The following is a 20010-nucleotide window of genomic DNA, read 5'->3' on the forward strand; positions in this document are numbered from 1 at the left end:
ATGCTGGCTCATTCGGACGATTCCGTCATCGTGCTTTCGGACGACGATAGCCCTGCCCCCGCCGCGCGCGCGCCGCGCCCCGACGCCCGAGCCCGCCCGCGCCAGGCCCACTGGCCCGCCGCCCGGACCCTCCGATCCAGCGGCACAGACGGGCACTGGGACCCGCCCCAAAACACGCCCCGATCCCGCGGCAACGGCGCCCGGCCGGTCCCCGTCGGCCCGGCGGCCCCCCTGCCGAAAAGAGCCCGGCTTCCCGGCGCGGCGCCGGCGCGGAACGCGCCCGAACACGCGCTTTTTGTGGCGGCTCTGGACCAAAGCGATCTGGACCGGGACGCGGGCCCGGAGTTGCAAGTCCGCGGCCGGCCGGGGCGGCACGGCGCCGGCGCGATTGGGCCCCGCGAGGACCGCGGCCCGCGCGTCCGTGGCGGGCCGGCGCAGGCCCGGCAGAACGAGGTGGTGGTGATTAGCGACAGCGAGGACTCGGGGCAGGAGGGCGGCGCGGGCTCCAGCGGCCGCGGCCTGTTGCCGGGCACACGGCCAATGGCGCGGCTTGCGCGGCTCGGCGCAGGCGCCAGCAGTGCACGTGACGCGGGTCCCGCCGACCGTTTCTTCAGCTACTCGGACGACGATTTCGTGGGCGGCCGACCGGCTGGCGAGGGTTTCAACAAGGCGGCTGGCGAGGGTTTCAACAAGGCGGCTGGCGAGGGTTTCAACGAGCCGTCGGACGAGGGTTTCAACGAGGCGGCTGGCGAGGGTTTCAACGAGCCGTCGGACGACGAAATCGCCATTCTCTCAAAGGAGGAGGCGGAGCGCGTGGGCACGTTCAAGAAAAGCACATTTGACGCGCCGGTGCAGCCGGCACCAGGCCCCTACACCCAGCTACCAAACCTCTACAACCAGCCGGTACCCGTGTTCCACGCCGGCGCCGCGGCCGGCGACAGCCCGCTCACCAGCCACGAGGACCGCGTGACCCACGACTACTTCCTGAAGTTCTCCCCAGCAAAACTACACACGTACGCGCACGACCTCGACAAGCAGGTGGGCCGGCTCCAGGAGGAAACCAAGGCGCACTTCGACGACGTGCGCGACACGCGGCGCAAGATCCTGATGCTCACGTCCGGCCAGGCCGCGCTCCGCGACACGTACCTCCACCACGTGGCCGAGACGCTTCGCCTCGCGGACTTGCTGCTCCAGCGCCTGAAGAAGGTGCGGCACTACCGCGCGATCGCCGAGTCGGTCAAGAACGCCAAGCTCGCGCAGCACTTGGCGCCCGTGCGCCTGGGCCCGCGCGGCCTGGCGGGCGCGGACCCCGCCGGGTACGGCGCCAACGTCAACCCCTACATGCTGCGGCCCGCCAACGGCGACCAGGCACACCTCGAGGATCTCTTCAAAGACCTCTACCGCGAGGAGAAGGTGGAGGGCATGGCGCCCACGCCAGCGGCACTCTCCATCCAGCTCTTGGACCACCAGCGGCGCGGGCTCTTCTGGCTCATGGAGAAGGAGCGGGCCGCGCAGGGCTGCATTCTCGCGGACGACATGGGGCTCGGCAAGACCGTGCAGACGCTCGCGGTGATGGCCGCGAGCCCGCCCCGCGACCCGGCGTGCCGCACCACCTTGATCGTGGGGCCCGTGTCCTTGCTCCGCCAGTGGGCCGCCGAGATCAAGGCCAAGATCAAGCCGTCGCACGCGTGGCGCGTCGCGTCGTTCCACGGCCAGGACCGCCGCCGCTTGGCCTCTTTCGCGCACTTGGCCGAGCACGACGTCGTCCTCGTCTCCTACACCACGCTCGCGTCGGAGTTCAGGCAGCACTTCCAGCAGGAGATGGAGGCCGCGCAGGTGACGAAGCACCAGAACGTGCTCCCGCCCCGCGGCTCCGGCGGGCAGACGTACATGTCGCCCTTCTACTCGACCGACGCCCGCTTCTTCCGCATCGTCTTGGACGAGGCCCAGTACATCCGCAACAAGACCTCCCAGGCCTCCAAGGCCACCGCCTGCTTGCGCGGGCGCCACCGCATGTGCTTGACGGGCACGCCCATGCAGAACACCATCGAGGACCTCTACCCCATCTTGAGGTTTCTCCAATGCAGGCCCTACGACGAGGAGGCCAAGTTCAAGCAGGACATTGCCGTCCCGCTCAAGTCCACCAGCGACAACTTCGATGACTACGACAGAAACGCTTCGATGAAGAAACTCAGGGCCGTGTTGCTGGCCGTCATGTTGCGACGGACTAAAGACTCCAAAGTCGACGGCAAGCCCTTGGTGCAGCTCCCCGAGAAAACAGTGACTCCCGTGTACGTGAAGATGGAGAACGAGGAGCTCGAGTACTACAACGCGCTCGAAAAGGGCATCCAGAAGAAGGCGCGAAAACTCATGGTGTCCTCGGATGGCCAAGGCCATAGTTCCTTTCTCACTCTACTTCTCCGCTTGCGGCAGGCATGCATCCACCAGTTCTTGGTGGAGGTGGGCGAGCTCAACGCGCAAGAAAACTCCGAGTCCTTCCATGGAACAAACTGGGAACAAATGTACAACAGGGCCCTCACTATGAGCGAGAACGTGCATAAGGTCTTGCGTGACCTCACAAAAAAGGAAACAGACTTGACCTTGAACGGCCTCCCGCAGGATGAGCGCAAGGAATTGCAACACACCTGCCCCATGTGTCTAGACGTCGTTGGAGACGACTCCATCGTCATCCTCGCCAATTGCGGCCACATGATCTGCGACGGATGCGCCAGCACCTTGTTTATTCTGAATGGCATGATACAAGAGGCGCCCGTGTGTGCGTCGTGTGAGACTTTCACCTCCACGACCGACATTGTCGACTACACAATGTATGACAAGATCTTCAACATGAATTACGACTTCCCAAAGCTACAGCACATATGTCCAACACAAAGAAAAGTACCAACTCCGAAAAGGTCAAGTTCTTGATACAAAGAGACCAAGGCTTCGCGCTCTCGGCCAAGATGGAAAAGACTTTGGACATCATCAAGGAAATCACAGATAACACCCTTGACGAAAAAATCATTGTGTTTTCGCACTTCACTGTTACATTCGACCTCATGGGACATGCCCTCAAACAGGATAACATCAAGTATTTGAGGTACGACGGAAGCATGAACATCGACGACAAAAATAACACGATCAACGAGTTCTACCAGGGCGCTCCGCGGGTGTTGCTCATTTCCTTAAAGGCCGGAAACGTTGGATTGACGTTGACGTGTGCGTCGCACGTGGTGATCATGGACCCGTTCTGGAACCCGTATGTCGAGGACCAGGCCATGGACCGGGCACACAGGTTTGGGCAAGAGCGATCAGTCAAGGTCTATCGGTTGTTGATCCGGAACAGTGTCGAAGACAGAATCATGGATCTTCAGGAGAGGAAAAAAGAGTTGATTGGCTCGGCGCTCGATGAAAACGCCTTGAAGTCGAGCAGTCATCTTGGAAGAAGAGAGTTGGGTTACTTGTTTGGCTTGAACAGTCTTCAGTGAGTCGAAGCGGGTTATATGTACTTATGAACGAAACTTCTTGACCTTCAACAAGTTTCTCGACCAGTCGTCCTGGCTTACTAACAGAGGCTTGACCAAGCATAACTCCCACGTGAGCATGCTCTCGAAATTCAAGCCGTACTTGTCCAAAGATTTGCAAAGATATATGAGCTGGAGCACCACGCCATCTTTGTGTCCCTTGATCTCCACGTCATCATCGTTGTTCGCTGAGCCAATGCCCTCGAAGTGTTCCCGTAGCTCCGAAATCAAGATTTTGACCAAGCTTTTGACAAATGTGTGCATTAGAAAGTCGTCTTCGTTTTTGTTTCCGACGGCTGTAACTGAGTGGAAGATGGCTCGGTATATCGAAAGTGAGTTCGAGAGATGTTCTCTGTACGTTTCGATGCAGCGTTTCAAGTAAGTGACTTTCTTCAACTTGAGCAATGGTTTCAAGGAGGCAAGTTCGCTTGTGATGAACTTGAAGCGAGAATTCAAAAAAATGACTTTGAGCGAGCGGTTTTGCAACCCGCTGGCACGGGCTGGGGTGTTGGAAGTCGTCTCGATGCCGGACCCATCGGCAATGTTGAGCAAGTCGGGCCGGTTCAAGATCTGAAAGATTTTCAAGATGCTCGACTGTTTCAAGTTCGTGTTGAGAAGCTTGATCAAGCCTTTGACCATGATCTGGAGCTCGGCTTTGATCTTGTCCTCGATCATGCGGAAAGTCTGCAAAGTGGGGAACTTGATGATAAGCATCTTAACCGTCATTGAGATCTCCAATGCCTCCTGGTAGTTTCCTTGCAAGATGCATAGCTTACACAACGTCGGGAGCTCCAAGACATCTAAGACAGAGTCGAAGTCGAAAAGCACGGAATTGCTGGCTGCTGCAGCTTTCTCGGCAGCTCGGGTTTTGGCTGGCATGTCCCACTTCACATGCATGTCCCGGATGTTTACGAGAATGGCGTCGATCTCGGCGTCGAGCCTGGAGTGGATTTTGACAGACGCCGCCTTGAGGTCCTGGCTCACGTTGATGATCAAATCGCGGTTTTCGTTGGTTGTTCTGGCCAATTCCATGTCGATTTGCCGGGCTCGCAGGTCTAGCTCGGCGATTTCCTCGGTTAGCGTCGTTTTCCCCGGGACTGCCGAGCTTGTGCTTGCAAACAGGTCAGTAGAAAGAAGCTGATCATTCACCAAAAGATCGTTGATGTATTTTGCCGTTTCGCTTCGAAGCGTTTCATCGGTTTCTAGTTTGGAGGCAAGCTCTGGATCTAGGTTCTCCTTGAGGCAGTCGATGAGCAATTGTGACATGGTTCCTGTGCTTTTTTGGAGGCTATTGGTTTTGATATGCACGTGCCTGATCAGCTGAAATTGACTGAAATCGGCACTCTAGTTCGGGCCAAGTAGACTGGGGTTATACCAGGCCGAGACACGTTGGGCTGGAGTTGCCCTCGGTTTGGGGTTATATGCACACAGGGACGAGTTCCGGGGGCTAGACTGACTGGGGCCTGCGGTCGACCCATAGCGCCCCTCGGATTTGGCGAAACGTGAACTGACGGTTCGGAAACGAAGTTTCAAGATGTGTTGACCCAAAGGCTGTGCTCTCCAGTATCTGCACATTACGTTTCAGCCTAACTTTTCAGGGCGACACGCTCCAAGGGCCTGCGCACGTGACCGCCGGATGTTGTCTATCGGGCCCGTGCGCGGGTCGTGCGGCGCCCATCTTCCTCTAATCAGAGCCCACTATCAACGACCAGGACCTCCATTCACCTCACTCGCCGCAGTTGCTAACCCACCAAGCCCATCCGTGGACGCCGCTTCTCAATTTATACTCCCGCCTTAAGAAACACGCGCTTTCAAATATGGAGGGCCTTTTTTTCAATATCGACTACGGGTACGTGGAAGGTGTGGTTCGCGGCTATCGGAACGGGCTTTTGACCCTGAACCAGTATGTCAACTTGACCCAGTGTGACACGTTGCAGGACTTGAAGTTGCAGCTTTCGGCAACGGACTACGGTAATTTCTTGGCGTCGCAGGCGGGCCCCTTGCTGACGTCCATCATCCAGGACAGGCTTTCCAAAAGAATGTACCTGGAGTTCCAGTATTTGCGGGGCCAGAGCACGGGCAAATTGGCCCGCTTTATGGACTTCATTTCCTATGGCTACATGATCGACAACGTGCTGTTGATGATCACGGGCGCGTTGCACGAGCGCGACTTGGCCGACATTTTGCCCAAGTGCCACCCGTTGGGATGGTTCGATACGCTCCCCACTTTGTCTACGGCCACCGATATCGACTCCTTGTACGACGTGGTGTTGGTGGACACCCCGTTGGCGCCCTTTTTCAAGGACTGCTTGACGCTCCATGACTTGGACGACTTGAACATTGAGATCATCCGCAACAGGTTGTACCGCAACTACTTGGAGGCGTTCATCAAGTTCGTCGAGCAGGAATTCGACGGGCCGGACCTCGAAATCATGACGCGCTTGTTAAGCTTCGAGGCGGACAAGCGTGTGATCAACATCGCGTTGAACTCATTGCACAACGCGGAGTTGAGCGCAGAGGACAAGCTCGGTCTTTTTCCCCGCTTTGGCCAGTTGTACCCCGTGTACCACAACGAGTTGGCCAGTGCCGAGGAGGTGGAACAGATCAAAGCCGTGGTGGAGTCCATCGGCGAGTTCAGGGACATTTTCAGCGACTCGCAGGGCACCGGCGGCCAGAAGAACATTGAGGACTGGTTCTATTTGTTGGAGATGAGGTACAACAAGAACGCGTTCACGCAGCAGTTCACGTTGTCGAGCGTGTGGGCGTGGTTGCGCTCCAAGGAACAGGAGGTCCGCAACATCACGTGGATTGCCGAGTGCATTGCGCAGAACCAGAAGAACAGAATCGACAACTACATCTCAGTTTACTAGACACGGTGCAAATAGCAATGTACTGGGGATGGCCTGAAGAATCTGGCGAGAGACCGCTGCCCTGTACGTAAGTGTGGTTTGGGGTATCCAGTCCAAGAGCATTAAGTCGTGTTTGAACAGCACAGGTAGGGCGCCCCCGAGGGATGATTTCCGCTCTGGTTCGGCCAGGAGTACGCTTTGCTTTGAAAGCGGTGTTTTGATCCGAGGTTGTGGCAGTTTCCGAAACAGCGCTTGATACTCAAAGGAGCCCAAAGTAGCGCTCGTATATACATCTAAAATTTCTCCTAATTTGAGTTCTTTCGGCCCGCTTTTCTCCGCTCACGAAACTAACACAGCCTTGCACTGTCTTGTTGTCCAAAAAAGATAGGTGCATGCCGAAAAGCATATCTGTACTTCATAGGTCGCATGAAGCATAAGTAAGGCAGTTCAGTCACTTCGCTCCCAGCCGAGCTCCTATGGTGGGATGAATCCAAAAATCGTGGTTTCAAAAAGAACGCCTTTTCACAGGCCAAAAGCTGTGAAGTTTTTTTTAAGGCTCCGTAAGACTTGGCTGATAGCAGGGACCAGGTCGATGTCTGCACGAAGCGGGCCTTTTATTCTGGAGTCACAACAAGGCATGATTGGGTGAGTGTTTTTTTTTCTACTATGGGAATAAGACTCCTCCAGGTCAGGAAAATTTGTTGCATGCTCATTGTGGACTTCCTGCCTCAACCTTGGCAAATATAGACGTGTGGGAATATTTGCAGACCAAACCAACATGGAGCTATAATTTTCCAAAGAAAGCAAAACAAATACATCAAAGCTAGTAGACTTTTTCTCCGGTGTTTCACTGGTTTATACCACTCCTAAGCAACGGGGAGCATGATTTGACCCGAAAACAAGCGTGGTCTTACAGCTACGCTGTAGCATATCTCTATTCAGACAAAAATCGCCCGTTTCTTGGTAATTAATACCACATGACATGAAGTACAAAACGTTCTGGATAATGGTCTGGACTGTGAGTCTGTGCAGAGGATTTTGGCAAAAAGACGGATTCATCACTAGACCCTTGACGACTGGGACCCGATACCCATTGACCCCTATTGGACGTTTTGAAATATTACATCTCTGTGCAAGAACGGGTCAGATAGTGAAGGGAAGCTACAACTGGAGATTAAACCACAAAGACAAACTCGATGATTCCAAGACAAGGAATGTGTTCGTATTTGTATTGCCGTCTTGACCGGCGCTGGTCTAGCAAAATTGGTTCTTGAATAGCTAGCAGTAAGTGACGGACATCAAATCTCCCGTTGCAAGTGAAGGCGTCGACGTACAATATTTTTTAATAGAGGGACACGGATTAAACATTTCTGTAGAGTGCACATTTAAGACCTTGGCTGCAAAATGGGTCTCTTTCAGACCACACCGGCAGTCTTGAAATGTCTACGTAGAGCCCCTATTGCTATGGGCATTTTGCTTAGTGTCCCATCGGCACATCGAGATCCCACCTGAGAGAATACAAGCTCCAGTGTCCTGACCATTTTTTCAGAATGAAACCTGGAGTCAGCAGGGGAAATCAGCCTGAAAAGCACGAAGTTGAAACAGTACAACATAATTATGACTACTCTTAACACTAAACAAAACATTACATAGTATGCAAGGCCTCTCTATATACTAATTGAAAACGAAACATCATTAGCTCATTTCCCGCGGTCCGTCAGAATAAAGGGTGGAAACACTCTTAGAAAGCCTATAGAATAAAGAGTAGTTGAAGCTATACGATCTTTAGTCCATTTTCAATCACGGATCATATGTGTCCCGCAGGACCCTAAGAGAAGCATTGGATTTCCAATGCCATCTTTGCACACACCAAATCCACAGCAATGGAGGCATCACAGACAGCCGCCTTCCTTATCCATCGCCACAACAACTGTAAAATATTCAAACACTAATGACAAGAGTTAAAATTTGAGGCAAGATTGTCTCATAGAGCACAATTTGAGTTTCATCAACAAGTTCTATCTGCTTATGCAATTACAGATATTGGCGTTTTTTTTTTTTGAATGTGAGTGAGAGAGATGCGGAGACCGATGTCAGTGAGATGGTCAATAAAAAAATGATTTCCGCCAAAATCAACAGACCGAACGGGGTGATCAAGTTTGACAAGTTGGAGATGGTTCGACTGCCGGGGACAACAAACAACAACAAGTAACAATATTGATTTCTTGAATAGCTGATTTCACGACGGTGATCACTTGTTAGAAGAAGTTGACAGCATTCGTCATCTCGTCAACAAAGAAGAGATGATGCACGGCATCAAACAAGAAGCATGATTCTTGAAAAATGTCGCACTCTATGCCTAACGCCTACATGCTTCTCCAACTTCAAAAGAAAAGATCATAAATCACAATAATTGGATTTGTTCGCAATATTCATCTCGTCTTTTGTTCGAGTACGTGGTGGACTCAGGCTTCAATAGACAATCTGGGCTTCCTGCATGCTGCTGAAGTGGTGGCTGCTTCGGACCTCAAAATGTTTAGTTCATTTATCCCACTTTCGAGAAGAATTTTGGTTTGTCTTGAAATGTTCTTTCTTATTCACCTGACACATTCTTTTTCATTGTAAATATTTCTGATCATGTCTTATATCTCCATGATATGCTACACACCGACAGACATAGGTGTCGATCCGCGAATCGATAGCCTGATTTCGCAGCCATACTTTGTTAGGCCGCCGACTGCAAAAATATTTTTCCCATATAAGCGAGGGTTCCCTTCTTTGTTTCCAAACACTCATTTACTTCTCCATCTTTCACGACGACACGCTTCATCATGATTGCACAAGTGATTTTTTGCTTCAGACTCATCAATTGCGTTTCGGAAATCGCCGCGCTCTGCCTCACAGGCTATTTTCTTGTCGTGCTCCTTCTTGAACTCTCAGTCCAGGCAGAATCTGCCACCATGGACTTGAACGCTGTTCAAATCGAAGAATACTACTCTGGCCCCTTCGGGGCTGAGCCTGAGATTCAGACTCGCAGTGGAAACACTACCTCTGATTTCATCTCTGTTCAAATTGCTGCTGCCTCTGCTCCCTTTCATCCCAGATATTCAAAGGCCACAGAAACAGACTCCTCCACTGCCTTCTCTCCATCAAGCGACGGTAGCTTTTTGGAATTGTCCGACGGAGACACTGGTGCTTCTTCCGTTCTTTCTTTCAACTCAGACTCTAAGCTTGGCTCCTCGGCTGGTTCTTCTATGAAGCCAGCCGTAGTTGTAGACTGCACTGAGAATGATGAGATCAAAAGAACGCAAGGAAACTTGTTCCCGGACAACAATTCTATTTTCAATGGGGAACTTGAAATCTCCAAAGTGGAAACCATCGCTCTGCTGCCTGCCGCTAACCCAGATATTGACATGGAGTCTGGGTGGCAAGTTCAGGGTAGAAAGCGCAGAAATTCTCGCAAAAGAACCGGCACAAAAGTGAATACAGTTTCTGGGACTAAGGCAACTGTTTCCGAAAAGAAACTAGCCAGTGAACCAGAATCCGCTGTAGCTGGCTCCCCTTTTTCTAATAATCCTTTTCTGGTTTTGGCTGACATCGATGAGAGTGACTATCAGGAACCACTCCCAAGCAGACAATACAAGAAAGTTCCTGGAAAGCTCGAGCTCTCTTCTCTTGAAATCGTGATTCCTGACAGCTCTCTGGCCATGGACTTGACTACGAGAAACGACGAGGTGCTTAACCTGAATGTAGCCTGCAATATCATGGACATGGCTTGTGAATCTATTGATGAGAAAGACCTGGGACTCAGCCAAGAATACACTCAGAATTCGCCCCAAGAATCTCCCCAAAACGCGGGAGAAAAAATGGGCTCCCAACAAGTCGGAACTACCGTTGGAATGTCTGATATTCTTGTATCTGATATTTCTGATCACGGCTGGAAAACTCAAGGCAGAACGCGCAGGAATTCTCGGAAAAGGCCTGAGCCAAGCCTCATTATGGTGACAACAACGGGATCAATCCTGACTGATCAAAAGAGTTCCTTGGGATCAACCGCATCAATGAACCAGCCCTCCTCTAATTTGAATCCTTTCCTGGTGTTGGCTGAAATGAGCGAAGAAGATTTTCAACAAGCCACACCAAGAAAATACTTATGTCTCAAAACCTGAGGCAATTGCTGGCCACTGGATCAATGGACAGCACCGTGTTACTAATTCGTTAGCAACATTCTCGTAGACTGATGATTAACGGTTGGAACAGGCCGTAATTTCTATTTGTTTTGAAAAAAAAAATCAAAAAAAAAAAAAAATTAAAAAATTAAAAAAATTAAAAAAAAATTAAAAAATACATCGGTGTGGTCTTCGCCCTCTTCGATGTTTTCTCCACTCATAAGATATATAGGAATAAACAGAACTCTACATTTACAATTCACTAGTATGTCTTCAAGCTGGATCACGAGCAATACGGAGCTTTTCTTATATTCATGAATGTTGCAAGTGTTGCTGCATACTATTTCCGTGGTGGAGGCTTTTCTTTCATGTTGTCTTGATAGTCATTCTGTGTATACAATTTCATCTTCGATTTGATTTATGGGGCAGATTTATTGATGAGCTTAGAACTTTTGAAATCAGGTAAAAATTCGTAGCTCAGGGATACAGCGCCTGAAATGCAGAGAAATGATTGACCAAATCGAAATTAATAGTCGCCATGAGTGCCTTTATTTACACAAGGTTATGGATGAGCTGCAGTTCCTCCTGGCGGCCAGCCTGAGTTTAATTGCTTTCAACGATACAATAATTCCAGTTTCCGAAAAACCTCTCATTGAACCTGAGTTTTTTATTGACTAAAGACCCTCAAATTTGGATCCTCACATTTGGCACTCTTGAACATCGAATTATGCCCGCCATCTTCGTGATATCGTACTGGTGGGTCACTTTATCAAAGGGTCAACGCTTCATTAGAGTGTTTTGAAATTCAATCGGCATACAGTCAAATCATTTGAATATTAGTTCTGAATCAAGCTCTTAGAAAAAACCTAAGCACCGGCAAATTCAAGTATTTAGTGCAAAGAGAGAGTACATCAAATGCAGTCTTTAATTTATACATCAACCAAAAAGTTACAATTAGAATCTCCTGATTCGAATTCCCACCTCACTGGATATATTCTACCCGAATGAAGTCTTTTGATAGAATATCAGAAGTTAGCTCAATTTTTGAGGGCTTGGAAGTACGTAGACACATACTCTCGAGCCACATTTATTCCCCTAGATTGGTTTAACAGAAGGAAGATAACACTAGGCGCATATCAGTAGGAAACTAAGACCATTTGAATTTCTCTCAAACATACACCTACAGCAAAAATACAGCCGTTCCTTCGCAATCAAATTTTTTTTTCCATGGAATAAGAAGTAAATTGCATGACTTCTTTTCACCACCACATATGAAACATGAATACCCCGATAAAAATAACTAAACCAACTGTACACACTCCTTATCTTTGAAATGCTGGCCATGAAACGTTCTCACTTTGTGAATTTGCCATTTGTATACTAGGCAGTTATCACGTCCAAAAAAGATTGCAGCACCACAATTTCGCATATGGTCTCCCACTACACTACTCAGTGTGGCCCTATGCAGCTTAACTAACGTTGATCGGACGGGAAACAGTGCTTTCTGCATGGTATGGCCGCAACCGACAGTATACGTTGAAGAACATTCAAGTAGTCTAAAGTAACCACATTTTGTTTCTGTGGATCTTTTAAACCTTAAAAATTGCATCCTCTTATACGTCAAATAATTTCTTTATGTTTAAAGTTGTAACTAACGGAAGAGGCGGGCCATGAATCTACCAAAAAAAAACTGGCGATCGTGCCCTGGCGAAAGTTTTGGAAAGAATTATACAAACAAGAATGGTTGGTACGATCTCACCGCTGTCCATCTATTCAGCCACGGCTCATATGTGCCCTTTCATGAGAATGAAGTTGAGGAGTCAAGATCCGAATGCAGGTTGTCTTTGAAAAGCTGGTATGGCGATCAGAAGCTAACCCAAGGGTGTGTGATTGTGCACTTTTGGCGGGCGGCAAAAATTTGCTTTCAAGCCCCAATGCACTTGAAACAGCTCCTTCAAATTCTTCTTTTGACAATCTAAGAAACCTTAATTGGCTTGTTAAGGTCGTTCGCGGGGTTTATTTGCTGAGGGACCAAAGACAAATGTACGTCTTGCCGCGTTGTCAAATGAACTAAGGACACGGTCCTCAGGAAAACATATCCTACAGAAAATGAAAATCAGTCAATGTCATTCAAGTGGTTGACAATGGTTATGCGCAGAAGTCTCATTTTCTTTGGGGTGCTCGCGCCATTTCATCCGGGCCAATGTTGCGATCTATTATGGGGATTTTCTTTTTATGGTTTTCTTACGTAACGGAGCATCCCTTCAGGGACACTCTATTATATGATGTTCTTTGAAAACAATTACTAAAAATCTGCCAAGCCAATGAGTTGGAACGAAAAATGGCTCCGACAACTCTTTGCAGAACTTAGCGCAATTAAATTGGTATCACGAGTGAGCTCCTTGAGTCCGCTTCAACCATCTGAGTTAAATTAACTACTACAAGAGACGTACCAGGAACCGATGGCGTAATATTCAATACTTCAAGGGTAACGGGTACCCGTTCAGGCTGTGGGTGACAAAAGGAGCTGTGCGAGTTTTGAAAATTGGGCCGATCTGGGAGCTGTTTAAATGTTTTACATTTTATATGTATATTTTGCTGCTTTGATCAGATGTGTCCAAGAAAACTTCTAGTTTCGGGAATATAAGGAAGCGGCATTCATATTCCGGCCAAACACTCGCATGTCTTCGGATTACACCCATTGATTTAGATGATACTAAAGAAGTCTGTCGATCTCAATTTCATACTAAAAGAATCACGTTTCTCTGTTTTCATGGCAGTTTTATCTGCAGGACTATCTTTTCTTTCAGAGCCTTCAGAAAGATGAACTATTGTATTGGATTCGAAGTGATTGCTCTGTGCCTCCAAGTCTGTAACAAACTCACTGGCTGGAATTGGTGCTGTAGGCCCTGGTATCCGACACTGAGGGTCCTTGTAAGCGCATACACACCTATGTGCACTCCCTGAGGTGAGTTCCGACAGAAGTCATTCGGAACAACTCATCGAAGGACTCTCGAGTTATATGGTTTTTCTAACGTGACTTCTAGATAGGTATATACCGGCGGAACAGAGCTCCTAGAGTTCTGGAGAAGCCAGTTTAATAGTAGAACATCCCATGGCCCGAACAGCTACCAACCTATTTGGTCACGTTTGTTCGTGTGAGCTATGAGCGAACATCACCATGCAATCTGCATGTGATGTGGTTGGAACAGTGGAGTTGTGATAAATGACCAGGCCAATGAATGGATACGTGCATTTGTGATCCAAGTGGGGGTTGGGTACGTGGTAATCTCGTGCCCTCACATTGCCATGCTCTAGTCAGAAAATGAGCATATTGGTAGCTTCCGAGCTTCAATTTGAAAAGAGGACATCCGCCGGGCCGTCTCTGTTCTGATCTTCCTGCTTCAATTAAAAAGAGGACATCCGCCGGGCCATCTCTATCCTCATCTTCCTGCTTCAATTAAAAAGAGGACATCCGCCGGGCCATCTCTATCCTCATCTTTCTTCTTCAATTAAAAAGAGAACATCCACCGGGCCATCTCTATCCTTATCTTCTTGCATAGGCAACCCTCCAGAGCAATTTCCAATACCATCCACCAATATGTTGCCGGAACCCGACCCGCGAAACAGCTTCCCCGGTTATGAGTCCGCCGCGCGCACCATCAATAGCCCCATCAATGGCACCCAAAGTCGCCCCAAACCACATAGAGACACCCTCTAGGCACCCCAAAAACCCGCCAGAGGCACCCCAAAACCCGCCAGAGGCACCCCAAAACCCGCCAGAGGCACCCCAAAACCCGCCAGAGGCACCCCAAAACCCGCCAGAGGCACCATAACCCGCTCCAAAGACCCCTAAAACCTCACCGGAGATACCCCCAACCCGCCCTGCACTCCCCCAACACGTCGCCAGAGGCACCACAAACCCGCCCCGAACAGCCCCCACAAACCCATGGCCTCGCCGCTTTTTCTTCCCTCGTCGCCCGCCGATAACCCCGGCCCGCACGGCCCCGCCGACGCGTCGCCCGGGCTTCTGTTCGCCGCAGCCACGACCCACGTGGCGCACGTGGCCGACGTGTTGGCGCTGGTAGCCGCCATCCACCCGTACGCGTTGATGGTGGTGTCGCCGGACGGCGTGACCTTCTTCGCCGAGTACAACCACGTGTTGAGCGTGCAGGCGGCGGTGGACGCGTCGCTCTTCCTGGTGTTCCGGTGCGCCGGCGCCGCCGTGCAGTTGGGCATCAACGTGCAAATGGTCAGCAGCGCGTTTGCCGCCGCCGCGGCCACGGGCCTGCCGCGGGCCAAGGGCGGCCCGCCGCTCCCGGACGCGGCGCCGGGCCCGGACCCGGTGTGGTGCCACCTCAAGTACCGCGGCGCCGGGCACGCGCTCGTGGTGGAGTTCGAGGACCGGCTCATGAGCGAGCAGATCGAGTTTGCCACGTTCGTCTTGGACGTGTGGCTGCCGCACGGCGATGCCGGCGCCGCGCTTGCGCTCGACCACGCGGCGTTGCGCTTCGAGGCCATTCTCCAGAGCGACATCCTCGCGGTGTTGCTCCTGGACCTCCACAGCCTCGGCACGGAGGACCTCCTGGTGTACGTGGGCGGCGCGGGCGGCGACAAGGGCGGCGACAAGGGCGGCGGCGCGGGCCTGGTGGACTTCGTGCTGCGCGGCGCCATCGGTGTCCTGAAGCTCGTGTACCCGCGGGCTCGGGCCGTGCTCCAGAAGGCCGAAGTCCACGGGCCGGGCGCGGCGCCGGGGCCCGTGGTGTGCACGCTTGGCTTCGCGTCGTTCCTGCGGATCTTCCGGGCGGTGAGGCTCTCGTCCAAGTGCAAGCTCATGGGCGACGCGGCCGGCGTGTTGTGCGTGCAGCTCCTCTGCAAGCACGCGGCGGCGCCGAGCTACCCGGGCACGTTGGTGGCGTTCCACATGCTCGAGAAGACGGCGCCGGGCGGCACGGCGCACGACGTGCACGTGGACATTGCGGGCTTGTTCGACGACCGTGTGTACCAGGAGGTGCGCGAGTACGGCGCCGGGACGGGTGGCGCGACGGGTGGCGGGACGGGCGTTGGGACGGACGAGCCCGCGTATCCGGCGGCCTGGTTGGACACCGCGCCGTTCTCGTACCAGGCGTTCAGGCGCCCCCTGGCCACGGGGGAGCCGCCGGCGAAGAAACAAGCGCCGCGTGATGCCGACCTGCCCGAGGTCCCGCTTTTCTTGTGACGGCCGCGGCGGGCGGGGCGCGGCATTCGCTGGTGTGTTGTAACGCCGGCTTCATTTGGCGATGTATGGAGAGCGGCTTCATCGTGTCTCCGTTGATCATCTTGTGATGGAGAGCGTGCTTCATCTGTGATGTATTGAAAAGCATGCTTCATCATCATATGTATTGCTAAGCCGGCTTCCGCCTGTGACTTATTGATACATCCAATATGTTCAGAAACCGGGCTCATCGTGTCTTTCTTGTTCGTCACGCGATGAACCGGCTTCATCTTGTGATGTATCGGAAATCTGCTTCAGCGGGTCTCCCTTGCTCATCCTGTGATGTGTGGAAAGCCGGCTTCTTCGTGTCTCTTGATCAACTTGCCATGTATAAAAGAGCCCGCTTCATCTTGGGATGTATTGGAAGCCTGGCCCATCATGCCCCTCTTGTTCATTTTGCGATGCATGAAAAAGACCGGCCATCATGCGCTGTGCTTAAGTAGTTTTCTTGAAAACGGCGAACCACGCGTCTCTGAAAGTGTTTGATACGCACGACGTCCGCAATGAAAACTCCATGGAATGGGACTGTTTGTTCCCCCGTGTCATGGACGAACATCGCATTTTTTCGGCACGTTGCCGGGTCCCATGGTTGTACGGAAGGTCCGCATTTCTCGCACATTGCCGGAAGGTAGCTGACTCTCCGTGCGTGAGTCTTCGAGTGTCTGTATGCGAGATTCAAACCAGTCATCACGAGCGGAATGTCCCTAGAATCAAGACGCCGCGAGAAAAAGAACAGGACCAGCTCTTTCCGAGCGAGCACAGCAAAACCCCCCGCCAGACAAAGAAAAGACAATTCCGACAAAACACAGGCCCGCTCGCATAAGAAGCATATCAAGAAACATGCGCCGTGGCGCATCGTCTCAGGATACAGGGCATGGATCTGTTACTCTCTTGGTTAATCTGGCGAGGTATAGATCAGACTTGTCCGTGGTTTCCTACCAGACGTGAACTCTGCTCTCTGGGTACGAGGGGCAGTGAGCAACCCAAGAATCCTCGGTGTGAGAAAGGCAAGATTTATGCACGGCCATCGGTGTCCTGCGGCGGAACGCACGCTTTCAAAGCTCCGAATCAGTTGTATTATGACCCACGCTATTGAACACCCTCACTGCTCATGCACATGTCATCAGATGTCTTTTCCAAACAGGACTTTGCAGGTGCTCGAAGCATGGACATAGGCAATACCAACGCGGGAAGCACTAGACGCGATCTCTAGGATCAAGAGAAATTGGCCACCTGTTTGCCAAGCACCAGTCACTGAACTTCATGGCATGAAAACCCACTGAGCTCCGCGCCATGAGGCACCACTGAACTTGAAATACCACTGGGCCCCGCGCCATGAGAAACCACACCCCTCAACCCCACGCTCCCAGCCCCCACCATCCTCAGAGATACGTGACCTTGAACGCCATCCGCAAAGTCTCCTTCACCCGCTGCCTGAAATTAATCTTGCGGCGGCGCAAAAGCAGCCCGCAGATAAGCAGGAGAACCACCACCGCAAGAAGCACCGGCGAGTGCGTCTTCACGCCGTTTTTCGAAAGCACGTAGTAGCACCGAAGACGCTCCCGTATACGCTGGAGTGTAAGGGCCGCCGCCGGCGCGTCGCCGGGGCCTCCCGCCGATGATGGCGGCTCCTGTGATTGCTGCTCCGCCCGGATCTGCTGCATGCTTCGGTACTTCAAGCTTCTCTCACGAGCATCGATGCGCTCCTGCTCCTGTTCCGCGGCCCGGGCCCGAGCCTCGCGTGCATGGAGCTCTTTCTGCGCTTTCTTCCTGGCCTGCTCCTGCTGTGTTTTCAGCCGCTGCACCTCCTTCAACTTCGCCACGGCCAGCGCGCCGCCGAACACTGTGTTGGACTCCGCAATGGCAAAGGCAGTGGCAAAGTCGCCTGCGTCCGGCAAGACATTGAGCACATACATGTCGAACCAGCGCTTCAAGAAGCGGTCTTCCTGGCGGCCCTGGAATTCTAGCGCGTGGTACGTGTCACTGAACTGCTGGAGCACGGAGCCGTCTGTTCCGGCCTGGAGAGCGTCTCGGCTCGTGTAATAGAGCAAGAAGATGTGGAAAAGAAGGTTCAGCGGCGCGTCTGCAAGGGCGCCGTAAAGATGGGCCATCTGGTCAACAACAACGTGTTTCTGGAGGCTCTCCACCAACTGCTGCCTGTCCTGTATGTTCAAGGAGGCCTCCGGCACCACCTGCGGGTCCAACAAAAGGCCGACCTCGGTCAAGTACAAGGTGGTGATTTTCAGGAAGAGCTCCTCGCTGATCAGCCCGCGGTCGAGGTTGCGGAAAGCGGCGGGCTGCAACTTGCTGACCATGCCGAACGACCGCACAATGTCCTTGTTCATGAAGATCTTGAGGGCCAACTGATAGTCGTCTGCCATGACGTGCTCGGGGGCCGAGCTCTCCAAAAGATATGAGTCCATGGCGAATGCGGCGGACACGAGGCGACAGCGGTATTTCTGAATGTGTTGGACGAGTTGTTTTCAAGCTGCTGATGGTTTCAAGCTGGCTATGTTTTTAAGGTGGCTAAATTCTCAAAGCTGCCTATGTTTTCAAGGCGGCTAAATTCTCAAAGCTGGAGATGTGGTTTCAAGCGGGCTATGTGTTTTTGACAATTGCCGCCTGAGTTCTTGACAGTTGCTGACTAAAGTATTGCTCGCCGATAGTTGACTAGGGGCCGGTGACCTGTGTCCCCGAGATCAGAATCGGAAGACGGTGCGAAAGGTGGAGTACCGAGGGCCAGGCGCGGCGTTCCGAGGGCAGCACATAAAAAGCACCGAGGGCCGCTGGCGCTCTGGCACCGCTGGGCTGGGCTGGGCTGGGCAGCAAATTCCCGGTCCACCGTCCTCGTGTATCTGACGGCCGGGCGTTTTTCAAATTGGTCGATAAAAGAAGCCAAAAAAAAAAAAAGAATGCGGCAGATTTAGGCGTTGCGCGTCTCGCTGGGCCCGTCAATAGACTGGTCGTCTGGGCCCACGCTATGAATGATTCTCTGTTTCTGGTCTCCGCTTTTGATCTCCGTTTTTGATCTCCCTTTGTGGTCTTTTCGGGTCTTTTCAGGTCGTTTCTGATCTCCGTTTCTGATCTCCGTTTCTGGTCGATTATGGTCGATTATGGTCGATTATGGTCTCCGTTTCTGGTGGTCTATGACCGTTCGTTTATGGTCGTTTCTGGTCTCCGTTTATGATCTCCGTTTATGATCTCCGATGGTCGTTTCTGGTATCCCTCGGCATGTCGCTTATTCCGGCAGGAAGACGTCCCGGTTATCCTGGTCGTCCTCATACAAAGGCGGGGCCGTTCCCTGAAGCCTCAAAACGTGTCTTTGGCCGAAAGAAAAGACTGTTCCTGCAAGTAAGCACCAGTACGGGATGGCGCCTCGGGTGCCCATTTGGCTGGCGACGGCACGAAGGGGAGCAAGGCTGGAAACAAGTTTGCTGCCAAAACACGGCCACACATACCTTACCGGGCCAAGAACGCCCGGCTTTCGGCCTCGTGCTCCGAGTCCGCATGCGACAAAAACAGGTCGGGTTCCGTATAGCTCTGGGTGGACTCCCCCGTCGAGCCTCCGCTGTGCTCAGGCCTGAAATGCCGGGAGGTCTGAAAACCCGGGGATCTCCAGAACGGCAGTGCCCATGCTCCAGCCTTTGTCGCCGCTTCCCGTGCCCGGGAAGATGTACAAGTTAACGACAAACTCTTAGATGTCCGCGCTGGGCGGCCGGAGCTTAAAAAATGGCCCATTTCAAGAGAAGCAAGTGTTTCAAGTCGTGGGAGAAGCCCGGGAACGGGAGGCAGCTTTCCGGTTAAGTCCCGGTTGACGCGCAAGTGAGCAAACCCCACCATCACATTTCCAAGCGTCAGGAGAGAAACCAATGTCGGGAGCACGCCGGCACAAAAGCCCGTGTCTCGGCATCGCCGTGCCTTGGCTCGGGTACCTGAAGTAAAGCCCCACACAGAACGAGACGCCGCCCATGTCCATAAACTTGGCCAGTCACGGCGGATCACATGTCGAAAGCGGGCGGTCTGCCGCCACGGCCCTTGAAGATGAGCGCCGGCGTGCTGGAGAGGCCCGTGCCGATCCTCTTGTTAGTGACCAACGGGCGAAAGCAGGCCCATTTTCAAGAACGGGCCCAGCTTCGAGGATGAGGATGAATCTTATTTATTCCGAAATGAGAAAGATATATGGAATCGCTTTGTCAAGAATCTTACGAGAAAAC

At 52.3% G+C, this 20010-nt stretch overlaps 6 protein-coding genes across 6 annotated transcripts; 4 read left to right on the forward strand and 2 right to left on the reverse strand.

The window, feature by feature from the left end:
• Window positions 1-3488, forward strand: METBIDRAFT_77762 (translocase; the record flags this gene model as incomplete). Its single annotated transcript, XM_018858758.1, has 3 exons — window positions 1-633; window positions 742-2898; window positions 2922-3488. The coding sequence occupies 3 exons, from the start codon at window positions 1-3 to the stop codon at window positions 3486-3488; spliced, it is 3357 nt and encodes a 1118-aa protein (XP_018712818.1).
• METBIDRAFT_150969 (Golgi transport complex subunit) lies at window positions 3220-5066 on the reverse strand. The gene has a single exon (XM_018854566.1). It carries the CDS (start codon window positions 4788-4790, stop codon window positions 3510-3512), a length of 1281 nt encoding a protein of 426 aa, XP_018712819.1. The 5' UTR covers window positions 4791-5066; the 3' UTR covers window positions 3220-3509.
• A 275-nt stretch (window positions 5067-5341) lies between these two features.
• METBIDRAFT_77764 (H(+)-transporting V0 sector ATPase subunit d) lies at window positions 5342-6394 on the forward strand (the record flags this gene model as incomplete). The annotated part of the gene is made up of 1 exon (XM_018858759.1): window positions 5342-6394. The coding sequence occupies one exon, from the start codon at window positions 5342-5344 to the stop codon at window positions 6392-6394; it is 1053 nt and encodes a 350-aa protein (XP_018712820.1).
• Window positions 6395-7254: 860 nt separating this feature from the next.
• METBIDRAFT_150959 (uncharacterized protein) lies at window positions 7255-7766 on the forward strand. Its single transcript, XM_018854565.1, has one exon. The coding sequence runs from the start codon at window positions 7356-7358 to the stop codon at window positions 7614-7616; it is 261 nt and encodes an 86-aa protein (XP_018712821.1). The 5' UTR covers window positions 7255-7355; the 3' UTR covers window positions 7617-7766.
• A 6725-nt stretch (window positions 7767-14491) lies between these two features.
• Window positions 14492-15760, forward strand: METBIDRAFT_11181 (uncharacterized protein; the record flags this gene model as incomplete). Its single annotated transcript, XM_018853925.1, has 1 exon — window positions 14492-15760. One exon carries the CDS (start codon window positions 14492-14494, stop codon window positions 15758-15760), a length of 1269 nt encoding a protein of 422 aa, XP_018712822.1.
• Window positions 15761-17178: 1418 nt separating this feature from the next.
• On the reverse strand, window positions 17179-18219 carry METBIDRAFT_40706 (uncharacterized protein; the record flags this gene model as incomplete). Its single annotated transcript, XM_018857303.1, has 1 exon — window positions 17179-18219. The coding sequence occupies one exon, from the start codon at window positions 18217-18219 to the stop codon at window positions 17179-17181; it is 1041 nt and encodes a 346-aa protein (XP_018712823.1).
• Between the last annotated feature and the right edge of the window lie 1791 nt (window positions 18220-20010).

The sequence above is a fragment of the Metschnikowia bicuspidata genome (genome assembly GCF_001664035.1).
Source record: "Metschnikowia bicuspidata var. bicuspidata NRRL YB-4993 chromosome Unknown METBIscaffold_2, whole genome shotgun sequence".
In the NCBI taxonomy this organism is placed as follows: Eukaryota; Fungi; Ascomycota; class Pichiomycetes; order Serinales; family Metschnikowiaceae; genus Metschnikowia; species Metschnikowia bicuspidata.